Here is an 18,559-nt window from a genome sequence, read left to right on the forward strand (position 1 = left end):
GACCTTAAGAAGCTGTATGATATGATATCATTGACCTGCTCTGTTCTGATTCTGACATCCTCTGCCCTTGCTACAATGTACAGAGAACCAGGAACATATCTTTATTAAAAATAAAACAGACTTTTTTGTTTCTATTGTATATGTGAAATAAAATTGGCTCCCTCTGGTGGCCAACATAAAACCTGTGTTTATGTTTATGTTTATGAATACAGACTAACACGGCTGCTATTCTGAAACATAAAACCTGTAATAATGGCTAATCAAAGCCAGTACAGCCTGGAGCATGGTATTTAAATTGGGACTCTGTTGCTAATTTCTGAGTGCTTTACTTTGCAACATTAACATTCTTTTAGTATAGGTTTATATACAGTCCATTTCTTAAAGTTCTTGTGTTATGTTGTTTATATTTAGAATATATTTGGTCTCAGTCCTCATTTGTCAAAACTCAAGAATTCACAGTAAATAAAAAATTAGATTGTTTTCTTTAGATTCTTGTAGCAAAACATTTTCAAGAGCAGACACCTAATATTTGCATACAGATCAATTAACTACATATGCAACTATGATTTTTGCATGCACACCTGTGTAGTGCGAAATATTTTAGGGGAACTCCAGGTTAGCTGCACACTCTTGAAAATTTGACACATAGGAATGTGTTTCACATTTGTGATTTAGATTTTTTTTTTAATCTTCAAGTTGAAAGTATATAATATTCTTCCCCATCATGTCTGCCACCAACTGCTCTTCTAATTGCCCTCCTTTTCCCACCATGCCCAGATGCTGTAGGTGAGCAGCCCTGTTGCGTTGCAGAGCCAGTTTTAAGTTTTTATTTATACCGATAAGACTAAACCAGAATGTTTGATGCTCCACATATACCTTTATTAATTATTGAAACTAAGGCCTATCTACACACAAAAGTTGTACTGTTTTAAAGTGGTACACATCCTTTTCCCAGTGTGGATGCAGTTATACTAGATAAAGGTGTCCTATACCAGTATATCTTAATCCCCTTTCCATAAGGTAAGATGTTATAAGGCACCTTTGTACTAGTATAACTGTGTCCACACTAGAGGTTCTACCAATATAACTATTTCAGTAAAAAGTTACACCCCTATTTGAAATAGTTATTCTGGAACAAAAAACGTGTTTAGACTAGGCCTTAAACTTTAAAGATGGGTAACTGGTAGTAAAGTGCCATTGACTGATGCCAGATGCAGTCAGGATGGGCTTGTTGAAAATAATAGACAGAACTATTAAATCTGACATAAGCATTAGGGAGAGAAATGGAATATAGTATTTCAAACTATCTCCCATGTATTCCATCCTAAAGAAATCTAAAGAACGCAGTTTAATTTATCTTCTCATACTATTACTTCTCTTGAGTTTTGGGAGATAACGGTGATACCAAACTTATTCTATGAAAATCATAGCTCATAAACATTAAGAAATGCAATGAGCAATGTTTTGTCACAATATTTCCTTTCACATTGCTTTACAAGTCTTTGTTTTTTCCCTGAAAAGCTAATGCTCTGATATTTAGACCATGATCCTACAACTGAATTTGCTAGCATGGATTCCTGCATTCGTGCAGAGCCCTATTGAAATCAGTGGGACTTTCCATAGGTGCAGGGATCCATGCTTATGGATCCTGCTGCAGGACTGGAGCCACAGTTTGTTTTGTTTTAGCAAAAGTTGTCTTTAGATCTAATATACTTGTGATTGGCACATCTAATGGAAGCTTTGTTTCACTTAAATTTCAGATCACTAAATGTAATGAACTACAAGACTACACACTTGATATATTAGCTTTGAACAGTGGGATAAAGAATACACTTCTTGGACTTTGTAAACTATAACAATTAAATGATTAAAGGGCATTTGAAGTAAATAAAACTTTTGTGGAAGATAGAATTCAGTCAAATAAGGCAAACCCAGATTTTAATTGTATCCTATTTGAGACTATAGTTTATAAATATGTAAACAAAATAAGTACATAAATTATGTACAAATTATATTTGTTTAAACTGTGAAATTAAACTATATTGATACAAATTTTATAGTTTATGTGTATTGTTGGAGAGATTTATATTTCGAACATACACACCAAAAAGTATTTTAGATTTTAAGTTTTTATATAAATGTTACGATGGTGGCATCAATAAACAGCAATTACCTCTTCTGAGATGATCAGTATTTATTAACCAGAGATAAAATATTGTGCAAAGTAAAGGTATGGTTTCCCTTTAGAAACAATAAAGATTGATGTTCATCTGAACCAAGCCAAAACACATTACTGTATTTGGATTGTCTTCTTCAAAAGATTATGCCTTCTGTTAAGATGGCCTTCTCAAAATAGACACCATCTCCCATTGTTTACAAAATGGACTGAGGCCATAACCTGTCATAGCAAACATGGCCACGACCTCCATTCAGCTCCACTTCACAGTGCTCCTCTCTCTGCCTCTTGACAGCATAAGGTGCTGTAATCTTTCTTAAGGTCAGTTTGGCTTCACTTCCATGAAGGGGAAAAAACTGAAAAAATCTATTGTCTTAAAAAATCAGTTTCTTATAACCTGAGACCACAAACACAAACTTTAATCCCCTCTTAACATAATTCACCTGGAATTGGGATAAGGTCCAATAAAGTGTAGCTCGAGCCATGTTAGTCCCAGGCTATAAGAGAGACAAAACGAGTGATGTAATATTTTTTATTGGACCAACTTCTGCTGGTGAAAGAGACATGCTTTCGAACACACAGAAAGCTTGTCTCTCTCACCAACAGAAGTTGGTCCAATAAAATATTATTTCCTCACCCACCTTGTCTCTATAAGCTCCCAGGTCTTCAGGACAGTTTTTTGGTGTATCAAAGCTAAATTATTACAAAAATCCACAAAGTATCCAACTTGAACATTTAGATATACAAAATTGTTACACAAAGATAATGTTTTTATGTTAACATGTATTAGGAGACTCATTTTAATACCAAAAGGATTCTGGGGCTATCCTACCACTTTGTTATTCACTGAGTAATAGCCAAAAAAAAAAAAGTAAATAAAATTGAGACTGAACATGACGTTTTTCAACATTTATTAGTATGAAAATGAAAAGTAAAGTATTGGCCAGGTCTTTCAGTCCTTACTTAGGCAAAATAACCATTGAGATCAATAGAGGCTTTGCCTGAGAAAAGTCACTGTGGGACAGGGCCTACTAGTATTTATATATTTTAATTTATATGGCAGTTTTGGTGTTTTCCAAGTCCACAGACATCAAGCATGGTTCATTTCTTTTTTAATTTAAAAGTTTTATATTATTGAACAGGTATTAGTGATAGTGCTGTCCTTTGACGTTTTGGTGTCATCTTCATAGGAAATATCAGAAAGATATATGGCCAATCATTTGGATGCATTCATCATTGCTGAACTCTCTAGATCAGTGCTTCTCAAGCTATCTGATGTGGGGGACTGGCAATTTTTTTTCCAATGTGCACACAGACCGGCAGCCAATGCGTGCCTGTCCGCGGACCACCACTTTGAGTAGCACTGCTCTAATTTCAAGATCGCTAGGTAGCAGAGCAAACTGTACTCTGTCTTCTTGACTGGAGTTCTAAAACTTGACTCCTTGATTACAGATGTAGTGCAGCTGACTGAAATAGCACTATAGTTTTTCTTTACATCCATGTACATCTTATCTTTTTGTAACTCTTCCTCTTCTAGCTTCTTTCATATTCCAGCAATCTTTCCATTCTCTAACAAATTGGAAACACTGGAGATTTAATTAAAACTTTTAAAGCTTAATTTTAAAAAAATTGATTGAACTTTGTTAGTAGAGATTTTCACAGCTGTCAAGAATGTGGGCCAAGCTCACATGCTTCTCATAAAGAAAAGGAGTACTTGTGGCACCTTAGAGACTAACACATTTATTTGAGCATAAGCTTTCGTGAGCTACAGCTCACTTCATCGGATGCATTCGGTGAAAATGCATCCGATGAAGTGAGCTGTAGCTCACGAAAGCTTATGCTCAAATAAATTTGTTAGTCTCTAAGGTGCCTCAAGTACTCCTTTTCTTTTTGCGAATACAGACTAACACAGCTGCTACTCTGAAACATGCTTCTCATAGGAGCTACTGCCTTTCCCCTTATACTATAAGTTGATTGGGGCAGGAAATGTGTGTTCCTATGTGTCTGTGTTGTGCCTAGCACAATGGGGTTATTCCTGATTGCCTACCATAATGGGGCCCACTTCTGGTTAGAGCCTCTGGATACTACTGTTTATTATACAAATAAAAAGTTTGTAGCTTGTCTTTTACTAGCTTCGTGGTACTTTCTCTGGTAGAATGCAGGATTTCCTCAGAAGCTGCCTTTAAATTGTGCTCCATTAACTATTTAGTATGGAGAAGACATAAGATGTCACAGTAATACAAATGCATAGTAATAATAATGTCATTTTCTCTGCTCCCTCCCATTAAAGACAGAGCCAGTCACCTGTACACCCCACAGGATGGCCCAGATTCTGATCTCAATATCACAACTATAAATCTGGACCAACTCCTTTTAAGTCAATGGAGTTGCTCCATATTTTCACCAGAATTAAATGTAATCAGCATCTTGTCTTTTTACTTCAGTGACCCAAGGACTGAAAATCCTAAAGTCACTGTTGAGTTTGGGTCTTCAGTGTGGTGGCATAATACCACTGTCTATCACTAGCAAAATTATTCTTTTAAAACATGCTGTTCTAGAAATATTAACATCAGAACAGGAAGACTTTGGGCTTGTTTACACACTGGAATAAAGTATTCTACTGCACACTAACGTGCATTAATTGGCTGTCTAAACCATGCTGGTGTACACTAGAGAACCATTAGTTTCAAATAGAACTACATTAAAGTACACCAGCAAGGGTTTACATGGACCAGTTAATGCACAACATGGTAGTGCGCTTTAGAAATCACAAACCTATGGAGTGCATTATCCTACCATATAAACAAGACAAGCATTTTAATCCACTTCTTAGTCATTCATTAATTAACTGTACTTGTATATAAATAAAAGGAATGCTAAAATATATTCATAGTATAGTATTATATATCAGGTATATAAATGCTCCTTTCTTACATTTAGCTCCAAATATTGGGGTGTAATGGTGGCAACAAATACTTATCTGTAATGGAATTCTCTAAACAGGGATTTTTCTGAACAGGCGATTTCCTCTATACACCATTAGATTTGCACAACATTCAAAGTTTTGAATCATGGGGAAGTCAGGGTAAATGGCACATGGGTTAGTGTACTAGCCTTTCACCTCTGGAGGCCTAAGTTCAGAGTCTGATTTAGGTTACCATTATTAGTAGTATCTATATTACAGTTGTGCCCATTAGTGCCAGTCAGGACAGGGATTCATTGTGCTGTGCAAACAAATAATAAAATAGCCCCTACTCTGAAAAGCTTACAACGTGAATGAATGTCACATTCGTCCTTTAGTCCTTGGCTGTCTATTACACCATTTGAAATGAGTAGCAATCTCTGCACATGTGGTCCAGACTAGAATAGCAGGTGTGTTGCTGGTCAGAGTAAAGCTGTGGTAATTGAATTGTATTATGATGTTTGTACAGCATGTGCCTACCCTAGATTTCTAATTTTCATGGGAAGTAAATCTACTCACACACAAAAAGAGTCCCTATATCCCTTGATACATCTAATGAACATTAGGTGTCCTCTCTCTCATTTCTGTGCTCTGTAGTAGATGGAAACAAATGAGTTCCTCACTACATGAGGAAAAAGTTTGGTGAATATGAGTCTCTGGATGAAATTGATGGGACAGAAATACCACACATATTTGGGGTCGGGAAGGAATTTTCCACCAGGGCAGATTGGAAGAGGCCCTGGGGGGTTTCCACCTTCCTCTGTAGCATGGGGCACAGGTCACTTGCTGGAGGATTCTCTGCACCTCGACGTCTTTAAACCATGATTTGAGGACTTCAATAGCTCAGACATAGGTGAGAGGTTTATTGCAGGAGTGGGTGGGTGAGATTTTGTGGCCTGCATTGTGCAGGAGGTCAGACTAGATGATCATAATGGTCCCTTCTGATCTTAATATCTATGAGTCTATGAGTTTCTAGTTACCTTGCTTTATTTTTCATTCAGGGATTTATTTCACAAAACCCCAATTTATTTGTGACTAAAAATAATCCCTCAAAAAATAAGGTGTAGTGGGCTAAGAATGTAAACTACAGTCCTCCTATCCAGGCTGTAGAGTGACTACTACACAGAGACTACTTCAGCCCCATAGCTGAAATAGCCAATGTGAGGTATTTCTGTGACACTGTTCCCTCTCTTAACTCCATGGGCTATGGTAACAGGAATATCCATACAGTAATGGAATCCCACAGGCCCCCTCCCTTCTCCCTACATATCTATGGCCCTCTCTTGGCATATGTCTGCAGCAGGAAAATGAAATTTGCTAGCAAATGTGTCAAGAAATACTTTAACTAAAACATTTTTAAAAACATTAGAATCTGGTGTAAACAAAGCCATTGCTATTTAAAAATGATAGTTGGTTATCGTTAACCATAAAGCAAGACTGGATATCTTTCTAAACAATATGTTCAGATGGATATATAATTTAAATTCAAATCCTTGGGCTGGATGAAGGAATAACGGTGAAATGCTCAGGGCTGAGTTAGGCAGTTTGTCAGACTGAAAGATTACAAAATCAAAGGGGGCAGATCTTCTACTGGGATAAATTCTGATAGCTCCATTGACTTCAGTGGATCTGTGACAATTTACGTCTGCTGAGGATCTGCTCATATGCATCTATAAAATACAGCCAAGGGTCAAGTGTTCAAAAAAGCATACAGGAGATTTCATCTTGTGAAACTTCAAACAAAAAGGAACTGAAATAACTGAACAGCAGAATTTTTAATTGGTTTAAAAGAAAGAATGTTTATTACAATTTCTCTGACGCAAGAGACTGTTGCAGTTTAACTGGAATTGCCTGGAAAAGAAAGACAGTTTTCTCTTAAATAAAAATAGTGGTAATTCCTTTTAAGAGATACTTCAGGACAATTAAAAAAAACAAGTACAATGTATCACTCTCAAGGTTCAATCCAGAGCTCATTCAAGTAAATGGAAAAACTCCTATGCCTTCAAAAGGCTTTGGATCAGGCTCTCTTTGAGGTTTGTTTTATTATAATAAAAATCGCGCCTGTACTATGTAGAATCTCTTTTTTCGGAAATTAAAATAAGCAACCAAGACTTAAACTGCCCCAGGCTTAAAAAAAACAAAACACCTAGAATTTTCATAAGAAGGGTATTCAAACCAATATACAGCCTGGTAATGGTTTTGGTAAATAATTTACCTAAAAAGTTGGTTGGTGCTCAAACTGGGTAAATTAATATTAAAACAACACTTGTGCAGTAAGATGTTTCAAAGTACAGCACATACCTTGTGGATTGCATTCTAAAGCTGTATACCTATAATCAGAAATTTCTTCACAAATTTCAGTAGAATACATGGAGTGATATTTTTCCTTGCCTGAAATGTAACTGTGTTTACTCTGCTCATTAACCAGAACAGTAACTTGGTCCCTTAGATTAACATAATCCTTATGGAGATGGCGAAATTCAAACTGCAATACATCCCTTTCATTTTCTATTGTCCGCAGATGGTTTTCCATTAGTAAACGGTCTTCATTCAATCTTCTGATGTTATTTTCATATTTGGAAGTATCTTGTTTACATTCCTGCAGTTCTTTTTTAAGAACCTGATTGTCCTCTGTGATATTTGCCACCACTGTGTTCATATTCAACAAGTTAGTCTTCAAAATATCCCTTTCTGCTTTTGTATTTTGAAGTTCAGTCAAGAGTTTCTCCTCTGTGTAAGCTTTATCAGACTGGACCTCCTCAAGAGCCTTCTGTATCGTTTGTCTAGCATTAGCACATTCTTGCAATGTCATTTCAAGATCAAGCTTTTTGTTTTTAAGTGATTGCATTATGTGAAGAAGAGTCTCCTGTTCAGATTTTGTTATATTTTCTTTTTCTTTCAGTTGCTGTATTTCAATCTGATTTTTTTCAAATTCTTTTTCAAGTGATTTCTTTTCTTTTGCAAGCTGGGATGTTTTTATCTCTAGTTTCTGATTTGCTTCTTGCATCACTGAACATTCCTTTTGCAAAGATTCTAGTTCTGCAAAGAGCTTATCTTTTTCACTGGTAACAGCAATCATATTTTCTTGTGCTTTCTGGCTATTAATTTTGAAGTTATCTAATGCTTGCATCATACATTGGTTTTCAGTATAGAGTTGACTCCTCTCTCCCTCAAGAGTTTTCTTTTGGTCTTGAAGTTCTTTGCATTTCTTTAACAACTTTTTCACTTCTTTAATACATTCTTTGCTGTCTCCTTCTGATTTAACTAACCTGACTTGCATGCTTTTCTTTTCTTCAACTAAATCCTTAATTTGCTTCTCATACTGTGAATTTCTCTCTCTTAGAGACCTTATGATAACAGTAAGAGGTTTCATTTTTGACTTGAGAGTTACATTTTCATTCTCAAGTTCCATCACTTTCTTTTGCAAGTGTTTAGAATCTTTCAGGGAATTTTGTAACTCTTCCATTTTTGCAGTGCACTCATCAGCTCTGATTTCATAGAAGTTCTGATTTCCAAGCTTTTGTAATCTTTGGTTTACAACGTGCAGCTGCTTTTCTTTTTCTTTCTGTAGTTTCTCTATGTGATTGAACATTAGTAATTTATCTTTTACGGTTTTAGAAATGACATTTAATTGGAATGTGCCAACAGCACTGTCAGTGCTATGCAATTCTTCGTTTTTGTTCTTGGTTTCTGTTTGTGTACTGCATGGAGTTATATGAGAAGAATTCTGTGAGCTGTCACATTCAGAGTCTTTATTAAATTCTTGACCAAGACTCAGATTATTTCTTTTAAGGGAAACCAGAGCAACATGCAAACTGTCTGCCAATTCCTCAGAGTCTGAAATTTCTCTTGATTTTAAGTCCATATGTAATTTCTCTCTAGATAAAAAAAGAGCAGATTTTTCTTGGTCTTGTTCTGAAGTATCATCAAAAACATTACTTTGACTACAGGAAATATTTTGATGTCCAAATGCATGTGCTAGTTCCTGTTCATGAGACTTTTGAAGTTCTTGTTTCAATGGCTTGATAGAATAGCTAAAGTTGTCTGTTAAATGAAGTTCATCACTATATTTGAGAAGAGGCATAAGAGCTTCATCCAGAATTACTTTCTCATTAGGAGACACCATACTTTCAGCCTCCAAATTAGTACAAGGTAGAAAACATTCATATTTGGCATAATCCTTCAATTTACAATCATTTTTTAGAGCAATCATAGTTTTGTTTTTAATTGGTTCTACTGAGTTTTCAATCTTTCCAGTTGCTACAGCTTTTAATGAAATCTCATGTGAAATATTTACATCACTGACCACATTTCCAAAGATAATATTAGAATTTGCTTCCACAGATTGAGTGGTACAGAGTTTCTTATCAAGATGAAATTTCTTCTTAGACAATGGTGTTTCTGGACTCCCTGTAGGCTACAAAAACCAATAACAATTATGCTATAATGGCTGTAATTTTTCACAATACTGGAGGCACAAGACAACAAATTTGTTGTAAAGTCTAAGTATCATGCAAAACTGGTAGAGATTTTATCTGCCAACACAATCTTTCTGTCTAACATAAGGAAAGACATATTGAGACTGCTAATCTTTCCAAGAGAATTGGAAAGGAGAGATCACAATACTCCAACAAATTTAAGAAATTGTATAATGGGCCCCATTTCATTTGTCAGAGTCTTCTGTTTTCTCTCTAAAGCCTACTAATGTTGCATATAGCACTTAACCGTTTTTCCAGAAAGCAAAGCATCCTATCAGCTACAGAGAGGAACACTATTTTAGAAAAGGCCTGTTCCGAAGCACAGGGAGTCAATAAGTCTTTTTACTGACTTCACTGCACTCTGGATCAGGCCCAAAGAGCTGACTCAGCATGTTGAGTCCTCTAGGAACATTTGCAGCAGGGGAAAGACAAGTAATGGCCAAATCTTACACAACTAGTCCCACTGGATTCAATAGGACTACTCAAGTAAGGCAAGCAGGACTTGGTGCTAAATCTGTGTTTAAAAGTATGTTGTTTACTTAGCACTTCACAGGAGTGAGACAAACTCTGCCCTCAGACACACATACAAAACCCCCATTGTATTCAGTAGGAGCTGTTCCCTTAATACAATCCAAAGCTTTAGCATAGTTTGGAGGCCCTGATTGAAATCTTATTTACAGTAGAAAAGGAACAGTGCTTTAACCATGTTAGGGGACAACTTTGTTGTTATTAGGTCCCCCAACATGACTGTTTTTCTAGACTTCAATTAGGGTTCTCTTAAGATAGAATTATGGTGAATTTATACTATAAATAAGACCATTACTTATGTTAGGAAGGAAATTACCATGGGCATGTTTTGTGCCCAGAATTTCCCTTTGCTTTGATTATGTTTTACAGAAAACATACAGTTTTCAGGAACAGCAATCCAACAAAATATTATAATGTACAACTCAGCTGCATGTAAGAATTAAGTAACATACCATAGCCATCTCAGGAGGTGTGCTGGTCATTGGAAGATTGTCTGGGCTATGTTGTTGAGTTTTGATGTCAATTATATTTTTATTTAGTATCTCACTGATTTCAGATTGTACCTGAAACAGATGTATGGAGACTGTTAATCTTTCAACGACATCTACAGAAAAGCACAGAATCATATAATCACAGAAATGTACAACTGGAAGGGACATCGACAGGTCATCTTGTCCAATGCCCTGCATGGAGGCAGGACTAAATATTATCTAAACCAGGGTTTCTCAACCTGGGGGTCAGGACCGGGTTGCCAGAATGTTTCAAGGATTGTGTGGCAGCTCCTGTGGCTACTGTCCCATGTGTCTGGCTGGGCTCGCCTCCCTGGTCCAGGCACTGCAACCTCTGTGGTCCCAGTGCCCAGCTATCATGACAACGGGAATCCAGGTAAGCCAAATTTGAATGAGTGGCACTGCAACCCCATGAGCCAGGTCACAGCTCCACTCACACAAATTTGGTGCAGTCAGAAGGGCGGGGCCAAACCAGAACAGCACTGCAACCCTGGAGTGGAGAGCCAAGCCCAACCAGGCCCACAGCACAAGAGCTGCAGGAGTCGCCACTGTGGGGTAAGTGCCCAGTAGGATCTGACCAAAATCACCCCAGGGCCTCTACCCCCAGACTATTTACTGGCTGTGACACTCTGTACTTCAAAGCAGCACTGGAATCCCCATATTCACCACTATCATATAATTATGATATGTTTTGTAGAAAGTATGCCTTGTGAGGTATCATTTTAAAAGTCTTGATCTGTTGAATATTAATATCCTGTTGGATTGTATGTGCTACCATTTTATGTGAAGTTATGAAGTTTTGCTACATGTGTGTTACTGAAATATGTTGTGAGGTTGGGAACACCCACGACCAGCCTTTCAGGTACAACAATGGAATAGTCAGATACGCTGATGTCTGATCAAAGGGAATCCACACTCCCAATAACCATCCCAGAAGACTTCTCAGAGAGAGCACGTATACAATGGAGACTGCTTGACCCATGTCATAGCTCCAGCAGGCTGGAAGAAACTATAAAGGAGGGGATGTGACGACATGACTTGGCCCCACTCCCACCACAACTCAACACTGGAAACACATCTGAAGGCCAAAGACTTTGAACTAGGAAGGGTTGTCCCAGGCTGTGTATTAAGGAACGATACCATCTGTCAGGGTGACACTGCTTGATTCAAATACTGTTTAGTTTATAGAATTCTGATTGCAAATTTAATTTAATTTCTTAGGTAATTTCTTAGGTAACCAACACTCCAGTTGAGGCCTTATTAGTGCTGAGTAGAGTGGAAGAATTACTTCTTGTTTCTTACTTACAACATTCCTTCTAATACATCCCAGATTGATGCAAAAAAGTAAACAACAGTATTACTTTGTTGACTCATATTTAGTTCATGATCCACTATAACCCTCAAATCCTTTTCTGCAGTATGCCTTCCTAGGCAGTCATTTCCGCTTTTTGTATTTGTACAATTGATTAGTCCTTCCTAAGTGTAGTACTTTGCATTTGTCTTGAATTTCATCCTATTTATTTCAGAACATTTCTCCAGTGTGTCAAGATCATTTTGAATTCTAATCCTGTCCTCTGAGATCGTTGCAACTCTTCCCAGCTTTGTATCATCCACAAACTTTATAAATGTATTCTCTATGCCATTATCCAAATGATTTATGAAGATATTGAACAGAACCAGACCCAGGACAGATCCCTGTGGGACCCCACGCAATATGCCCTTCCAATTCGATTGCAAAACATTGATAGCTGCTCTCTGAGTAAGCTTTTCAAACAGTTGTGCACAGCGCACCCACCTTATAATAGGTTTATCTGGGCAATATTTCTCTAGTTTGTTTCTGAGAATGTCATGTGAGACAGTATCAAAAGCCATACTAAAGGCAAAATCTATCACATCTACTTCTTCCCCCCACATACAAGGCTTGTTTCTCTGTCAAAGAAGGATATTAGGTTGGTCTGACATGATTTGTTCTTGACAATCCATGTTGACTGTTACTTATCATCTTTCTGCCTATGTAGAAATATTTCATTTTCGGAAGCTACACCATTGATAAAGGATTACTCTCTCCACATGAAAACAAGACTAGATGGCTAAGCTCATCTTTTCCCTAGGCACATGCAAATGGATGGCAGGGGCAGGGATTAATAGTTTCACTATCCATGACAGTGTATAAAGTTAAGTATATGCTCAGTTCTTTGCAGCATCATGACCTTATTTTTTTACACTGGAAAGTGAGTTGAAAAAGTGCAGAACACTGTTCCTGAAATGGTAGCCTAGCATTTTTGGGGAAGTGGTGTTTTAAAAGTAGGGGCCAAATTCTGCTCTCCCTTAGACTAATCCGGAATAACTCCTTTGAAGTCAGTGGAGTTATTTCAGATTTAAACCACTGTGAGAGATTTGGGCCCCCTCTCTTTTTCTAATTCAGCTCCTTTTCCCCTGCAACACTGCCTGTTTTGAGGTCCTTCTTGGCACTGTGATGGTGCAGTGCAAGAATCTAGATAGAATGTTTAGAATAAACTACTTTATGAATTATTTTACTGTATGTTGAGTAGCAGATAAAAACACATATTTAACATGCACAGTAAGCTAAATATAGCTTTAATAAGCTAAGTAACTGTAATGTTCTTTTAAATTGTGTATAATAAAAACAGGATCCTGTTTCTTAGGATAAAATATATTTCAGCTATTGGCAATACCAACAGCTTAAATGGTCATGTTTATTTAATTTTATAAGAATTAGGAAATTCATTTTCAGAGAATCAGCATAATCTTTGATTTTTAACACAGACTACAGTACTAACAGAACTATTGGTCTGTTTTATCAAGTTTTGTGCAAAATAAAGTTGTTAGGTTTGGGACTTTTGTTAAGATACCTAGGTCAGTACCTAAAAAGTTGGTATAGGAGATTGTTGGGTTTTTCCTTTTATTTTAGGAATACTTAACTTCTGCTCTTACCATGTTAACATTCAGCAGAGTCTGTTGCCGAAGTGCCTGAAATGATTTCAGCTGTTGTTGAAGGATCTAAATTTGTAAAATGAATAATAGAAAGCTGAGAGGTTTGTACAGATGGAGATGAGTTAGAACAATTCTCTTTATTATACTTGCATTTTCCCTTTCAGTTCTAGATTGCCAGTTTGGACCCACCCTCACAGAATAGCGAGAGAAAGTTTTTACTGTCCTATGGCTATTTAGTGGTTTATCTGAAATGAATTTGGAGTTTCCAACACCTTTCCTATTCAGATTCATTTGGAAAAAGAATTCCTGTGTGAATGTATCTGAACTGGATCACAAGCATTCACAAACACAATGAATACATGAGCTAGAGGAATGAGTATAAATTGGGCAAAGAGGTTCCTAATTAACACACAGTTTGCTTAGGAAGCATGTTCCCAACTAGTGGAAGAAGGGGAAAAAGGAGGTAAGAGGACATTGTATGGACATAGTCAAATAAATCAGGTTAAAAAAGGTACAACACTGTTTATATTTAAAGAAACTGCAGTTGAAAAGATATTTAGTGGTAAACTACATTGCCTCAGACTACATCAACAAATTGGTCTTCCTGCTGGAAACTTTAGCATTATATACAGTTATGGATGTACCGAAACAATCAGTTTTAGTTATTAAGCTTCAAAAATGTTTGTGCTAATAATTTGGATTAATTTAGCATACTTTTAGTGCTGATTGCGGTTGGATTTGGACTTTCTGTTCCTGATGTATAATTATCTGAAAAATAAAAGCATCAAACCCTACAGTTATAGTATCTATAATCACAGGCAGAAACCTAAATGTTAGAGTAGAGAGCATGAAAGAGAGAGAGATCGAGAGATCAGCTCTGCACTGGTGCTCAAACTGGGGAGGAGGGGGGAAATCTTGTTCCTTCCGTAGCCTGGTGCCTGCTGATGATTTAATGATGGCTTGGTGGTTTCCACAAGAAAAAGATTCCGAGCCTTTGGATGGGCAGAGGATGATTCTCGCTTCCAAACACACCCCATTCAAATGGTGAGACATCCTCTCCAGACCACACCATGCTAACTTAATTTTCTCTTGGAAAAGCTAACAAGCATGTTTATTAGAGTTGCCAAATCTCATGATTTTGTCTTAAGTCTCATGATAATTATTGTTTTCCTTAAAGCCCTGGCTCCTGGAGTCAAGTGCATATATGATGATTTCAGCCTTTATTCCTAAAGAAAAATTAAGTTTCTAGCCTTTGTGGTTGTGGAGAAAGCTTCAAAATATGACCCGAGTGCATTCTAAAGGCTCAAAAAGCAGAAGGCAAATAAAAAGAACACCAAATCTATTATTTTTTCATAAACTCATGATTTTTGGTGAGCCTGACTCATGATTTTTGAACATTTGGGGTTGGCAATATTGGTGTTAGCTTACTCCTGGGGGACCCTTCATCCTATTGCATGTGGCCAAGTGAGAGCACTAGGCAGCAGAAGAATGAAGGGGGGCTAAAACCATCATTTTAATCTGGGGAGTGTGCCTTTAGGGCCCTTGCCTGTTTCATTCTAGTCCAGTGGTTTTCAACTTCTGGTACATGGAGCCCTGGGGGTCTGCAGACGTCCAAAATTTTTTAGGGGTCAGCAAATAAAAAAAGGTTGAAAACTATTACTCTAGTTCATGAGGAATGTCACTTCAAAACATGCTCCTGAGAACTTGGCTGCTAACTTATCACTTGCTTTTTATTTGCATCTAAAGACCATGAGTTCCTCCAGTCCTTCAGAGCAGGACCCCTATCAATTTGTGAGGAATTTAAGCTTTTGTTACAAAAAATAATTCTAGGCTGTGAAGAACACTTTCTGGCTGTGCCCCATATGCAGCAAAGCCTTCCTGGGTATGCAGGCAGCTTGGGACGCTAGCAGGGAGAGGTGTGAACTGCTCCTATTCATCTCACTGGTGTGTTAACTCTGAAGACCAGTGATGACAATTTAAATGGCAACACTGTTAATTGTTTCACTCCTGCCCATTTTGGCAGAAAGATCCAGTGCTCCAACACTACATCCCCATAACGTGACTCCTCTGCACATCCTCTGCTGCAGGAGCTGCTTCTGGCCTCTCTCCACTGGCCTGGCTTTGCTGGCACCCGGGGCTGTTCATTACATTTCATTCAGAGTAGCCTCTGCCTTAGTACCTTGGGTGAGGCTGCCACATGTCCCCAGGTTCAGGGGTTGATCCCCATTTGCCTCAAGCTGGCTGTGGACATTCAAGGAGCCCTGAATATATTTGTGGCGCTAGAGCAGGGTGATGAGATGTCATCGCACGGTAAGGATGCAATAACATCATACCACATCACACGGTGAGGATGCAATGACATCACACCAATCACACTGTGAGGATGCAGTGACATCATATCACATCACACTGCAAGGATGCAATGACATCATACCACATCACACCCAATCACACTGAGAGGATGCAGTGACATCATATCACATCACTCTGTGAGGAGGCAATGACATCACTGCACATCCTGGTGCCCCCCAGGGGCAGATGCCAATGGGGACCCTGCATTTTGGGCAGAAGGAGACTCTTACCCAGTCCTGCTTCCTCGCAGATGGCCAGGGCCCTGGAGACGGAGAGCGGCAGGGGGTCCGTCCCCTTCCCCCTGCTCCCGCCGCTGCTGTCCCCGCAGTCCTTCCCTGCAACGCAAACAGAATCATCATCCTCTGTAACTGCGCCCGCCCGAGCAGTCCCCCGACCCGGCCTGCGCGTGTGACTCACTGTGTCCACCGCCTTGTCTCATCTTGTCCTGCGCCCGCCCGCACTCGCTTCCCCTGTCACTGACCCCCGGACTGCCCAATCTGTTCCGCCTCCCTTCGCGTTGCTAGGTAACGGTTCTCAGGAAAGCGGAGGCGGTGCAAGGCAGGCAGCCGTTGCTCCCTGCTCCTGAGGCACGCGCGCCCCCTGGAGGCCCACACGCCCCTCCCGTTGCTAGGAGCCTCGCGCCCCCTGGTGGCGCAAACTCCCCTGGAGCTTTCCGTTAGCCGCAGGCCGAAGGGCGGGAGCTCGCTGGCTGCGTCTGGCACATGGGGGGCAGGGGAGGAGCCGAGTCTGTGCTGTGTTAGTGGCCTTGTGTGGCGCGGAGGAAGGTAACTTTTTGGTGCTCTGCACAGTGGGGGCTGGTGCGGGAGGATACGCGGTGTGGGGGTGCTGTGGGGATGGGCAGTCTGGGAATGCACAGAGAACAATCCAACTGCATTGCACTGAGCCCCTTTGATGCAAAGCACATCCCCTGCCCTGCAAACTGTGCCCCCTTTCCAGCCCCTGGCAATTCCCCCTCCCCCCCACCCAAACCTCACCCACTTAGCACGACCCCACTACTGCCAGCTCACTCCACAGTGGGGGCTTTTCTGAGAGCCCTAGCTGCTGCAAGCAGGTCACAGCTTTCCTTCAAAGCCAGCAAGCTGCCAGCTCCCTGGCTCAGAGAAAAGCTTGACTGGGAACGTAAAAGGCTCCAGCCTCAGCTAGGAGGGAAAATGAAAAGAACCCAAGAGCTATTATTTTGTAAATCTCATGATTTTTGTCCATAGTTTCATGACTTGCTGGGACTTGACTCGCGAACAATTAGGGTTGTCAATACTGCAGCACAATAGGGCAAGTGAAGATGTTTCTTTCTCTACACACCCCATTGCCCCTAGTAAGTCTCTTCCTCTGCCCAGGCCAGGCATTGGAAAGCATGCTGTTGTTGTACTTTTCATACATAATTTTTCACACCCTGTTGTTGATAATAAGCCCTGGGAAATTTAAAACAAATGTAATTCCTTGTCAGTTTCGTTATCTACACTGCTCCTACCTCACTGGACTGTTACTGCAACTATTATGTTGCGATGATGATGGGTGCCATGAGGAGGGCTGGGGGGGATCCTCGCCGGCAGGGTCGCTCGTGGCCCCTGTCGGGCCGCGCAACAAACCATGACCTACCCCGTAAGTGAGTAAGGAGTCACGAAAGAGGTGGACCTGCTGGTAGGCTGCAGCTGCCTGCTTCCCGATCCTTTTACCCTCCGCCATGAGGGCCCTCGCGGCCCAGAGGATTTGATGGAAGTCCCCCCATCGCCGGACTGTTACTGCAGGCGGGCAGGCAGGCTTGCTTTAGCAGTGGTCAGTACTGAGACTGATTTTTAGTAATGCATGTTGGTTTTTTTTTGTTTAAAGAACTTAATCATATTTAAAGAAATAACTTAGGAAAGTGAATCAAAGTTCAGATTAATTTCTTATCTCTCTGCCTGTTTAAGGTTATTATATGGCTCCCATTACCGTAATATCTATGTGCCTCCCAATCTTTAATGTATTTATCCTTACAATATCCCTGTGAGGTAGGGAAGTGTTGTTGTCTCCATCTTACAAATGGGGAGCTGAGGCACATACCCAGGTTAGGGCCTGGATGCTCAACAGCATCCAGGTGCCCAACTTCCACTGAGGATCAGGGCCTAATGGTATGTCTATACTGCGGCTGGGAGTGAGTTTTGCAGTACAGAGTAACATTAGCTAGGCTTGAACTAGTGCACTAAAAATGGCAGTGTGGATGGGCCAGTCAAGCTTACCATGGGTCTGAGTTCAGGTTACTAGTCTGAGGCTCTGCCAGAGGCACAATGTTGGCATTGTTGTTTTTAGCCCCAGTAGCATGAGTCTGTCTGCCTGGGTTGGAAGGCTTGCTCCCTGCTGCAGTGTAGACATACCCTAAGTTACTTTCCCAATGTCACTTGGGAAATATGTGGTGGAGCAGGGACTTAAATCCAGGTTTCCCAAGTTCTAGGATAGCACCATAAACACTGGACCATCCTTCCTCTCCCCCCACAAAAAATACCCCCAAACTAAAAAAATCTATAAAACTGACAACATATATACCAAACCCTGTTCATTCAATTGCTTTTGTTGTTTCCTAATGACTAACCTTTATCTACAT

At 39.6% G+C, this 18,559-nt stretch overlaps 2 protein-coding genes and 1 long non-coding RNA gene across 9 annotated transcripts in view; 2 read left to right on the plus strand and 1 right to left on the minus strand.

The window, feature by feature from the left end:
* The window catches only part of C4H4orf47 (chromosome 4 C4orf47 homolog), a 29,985-nt gene extending 18,620 nt beyond the window's left edge, over positions 1-11,365 (plus strand). For 2 of the 6 annotated variants that reach the window (XM_043513615.1, XM_043513614.1), the window contains exon 8: positions 1,761-2,582. In XM_043513615.1, coding sequence (XP_043369550.1) covers positions 1,761-1,806 — 46 coding nt within the window. In that variant the 3' untranslated portion in view covers positions 1,807-2,582. Of the gene's footprint in view, positions 1-1,760; positions 2,584-10,700 lie in introns of those variants that run through there. The other 4 variants (XM_043513617.1, XM_043513616.1, XM_043513618.1 and 1 more) reach the window with 3 other exon arrangements.
* On the minus strand, positions 6,920-16,634 carry CCDC110 (coiled-coil domain containing 110). The gene is given in 7 exon segments (XM_038400766.2): positions 6,920-9,555; positions 10,597-10,707; positions 13,609-13,674; positions 14,323-14,349; positions 14,351-14,376; positions 16,191-16,295; positions 16,378-16,634. Coding segments are annotated over 7 exon segments (2,520 nt in total). The 5' UTR covers positions 16,400-16,634; the 3' UTR covers positions 6,920-7,392.
* The window catches only part of LOC119855178, a 42,964-nt gene continuing 40,894 nt past the window's right edge, over positions 16,490-18,559 (plus strand). The window contains exon 1 of one of the 2 annotated variants that reach the window (XR_006280989.1): positions 16,490-16,745. This is a non-coding gene — a long non-coding RNA (uncharacterized LOC119855178). The remainder of the gene's footprint in view (positions 16,746-18,559) is intronic. The other variant, XR_005292779.2, reaches the window with a different exon arrangement.

Source organism: Dermochelys coriacea, chromosome 4, assembly GCF_009764565.3.
Source record: "Dermochelys coriacea isolate rDerCor1 chromosome 4, rDerCor1.pri.v4, whole genome shotgun sequence".
In the NCBI taxonomy this organism is placed as follows: domain Eukaryota; kingdom Metazoa; phylum Chordata; order Testudines; family Dermochelyidae; genus Dermochelys; species Dermochelys coriacea.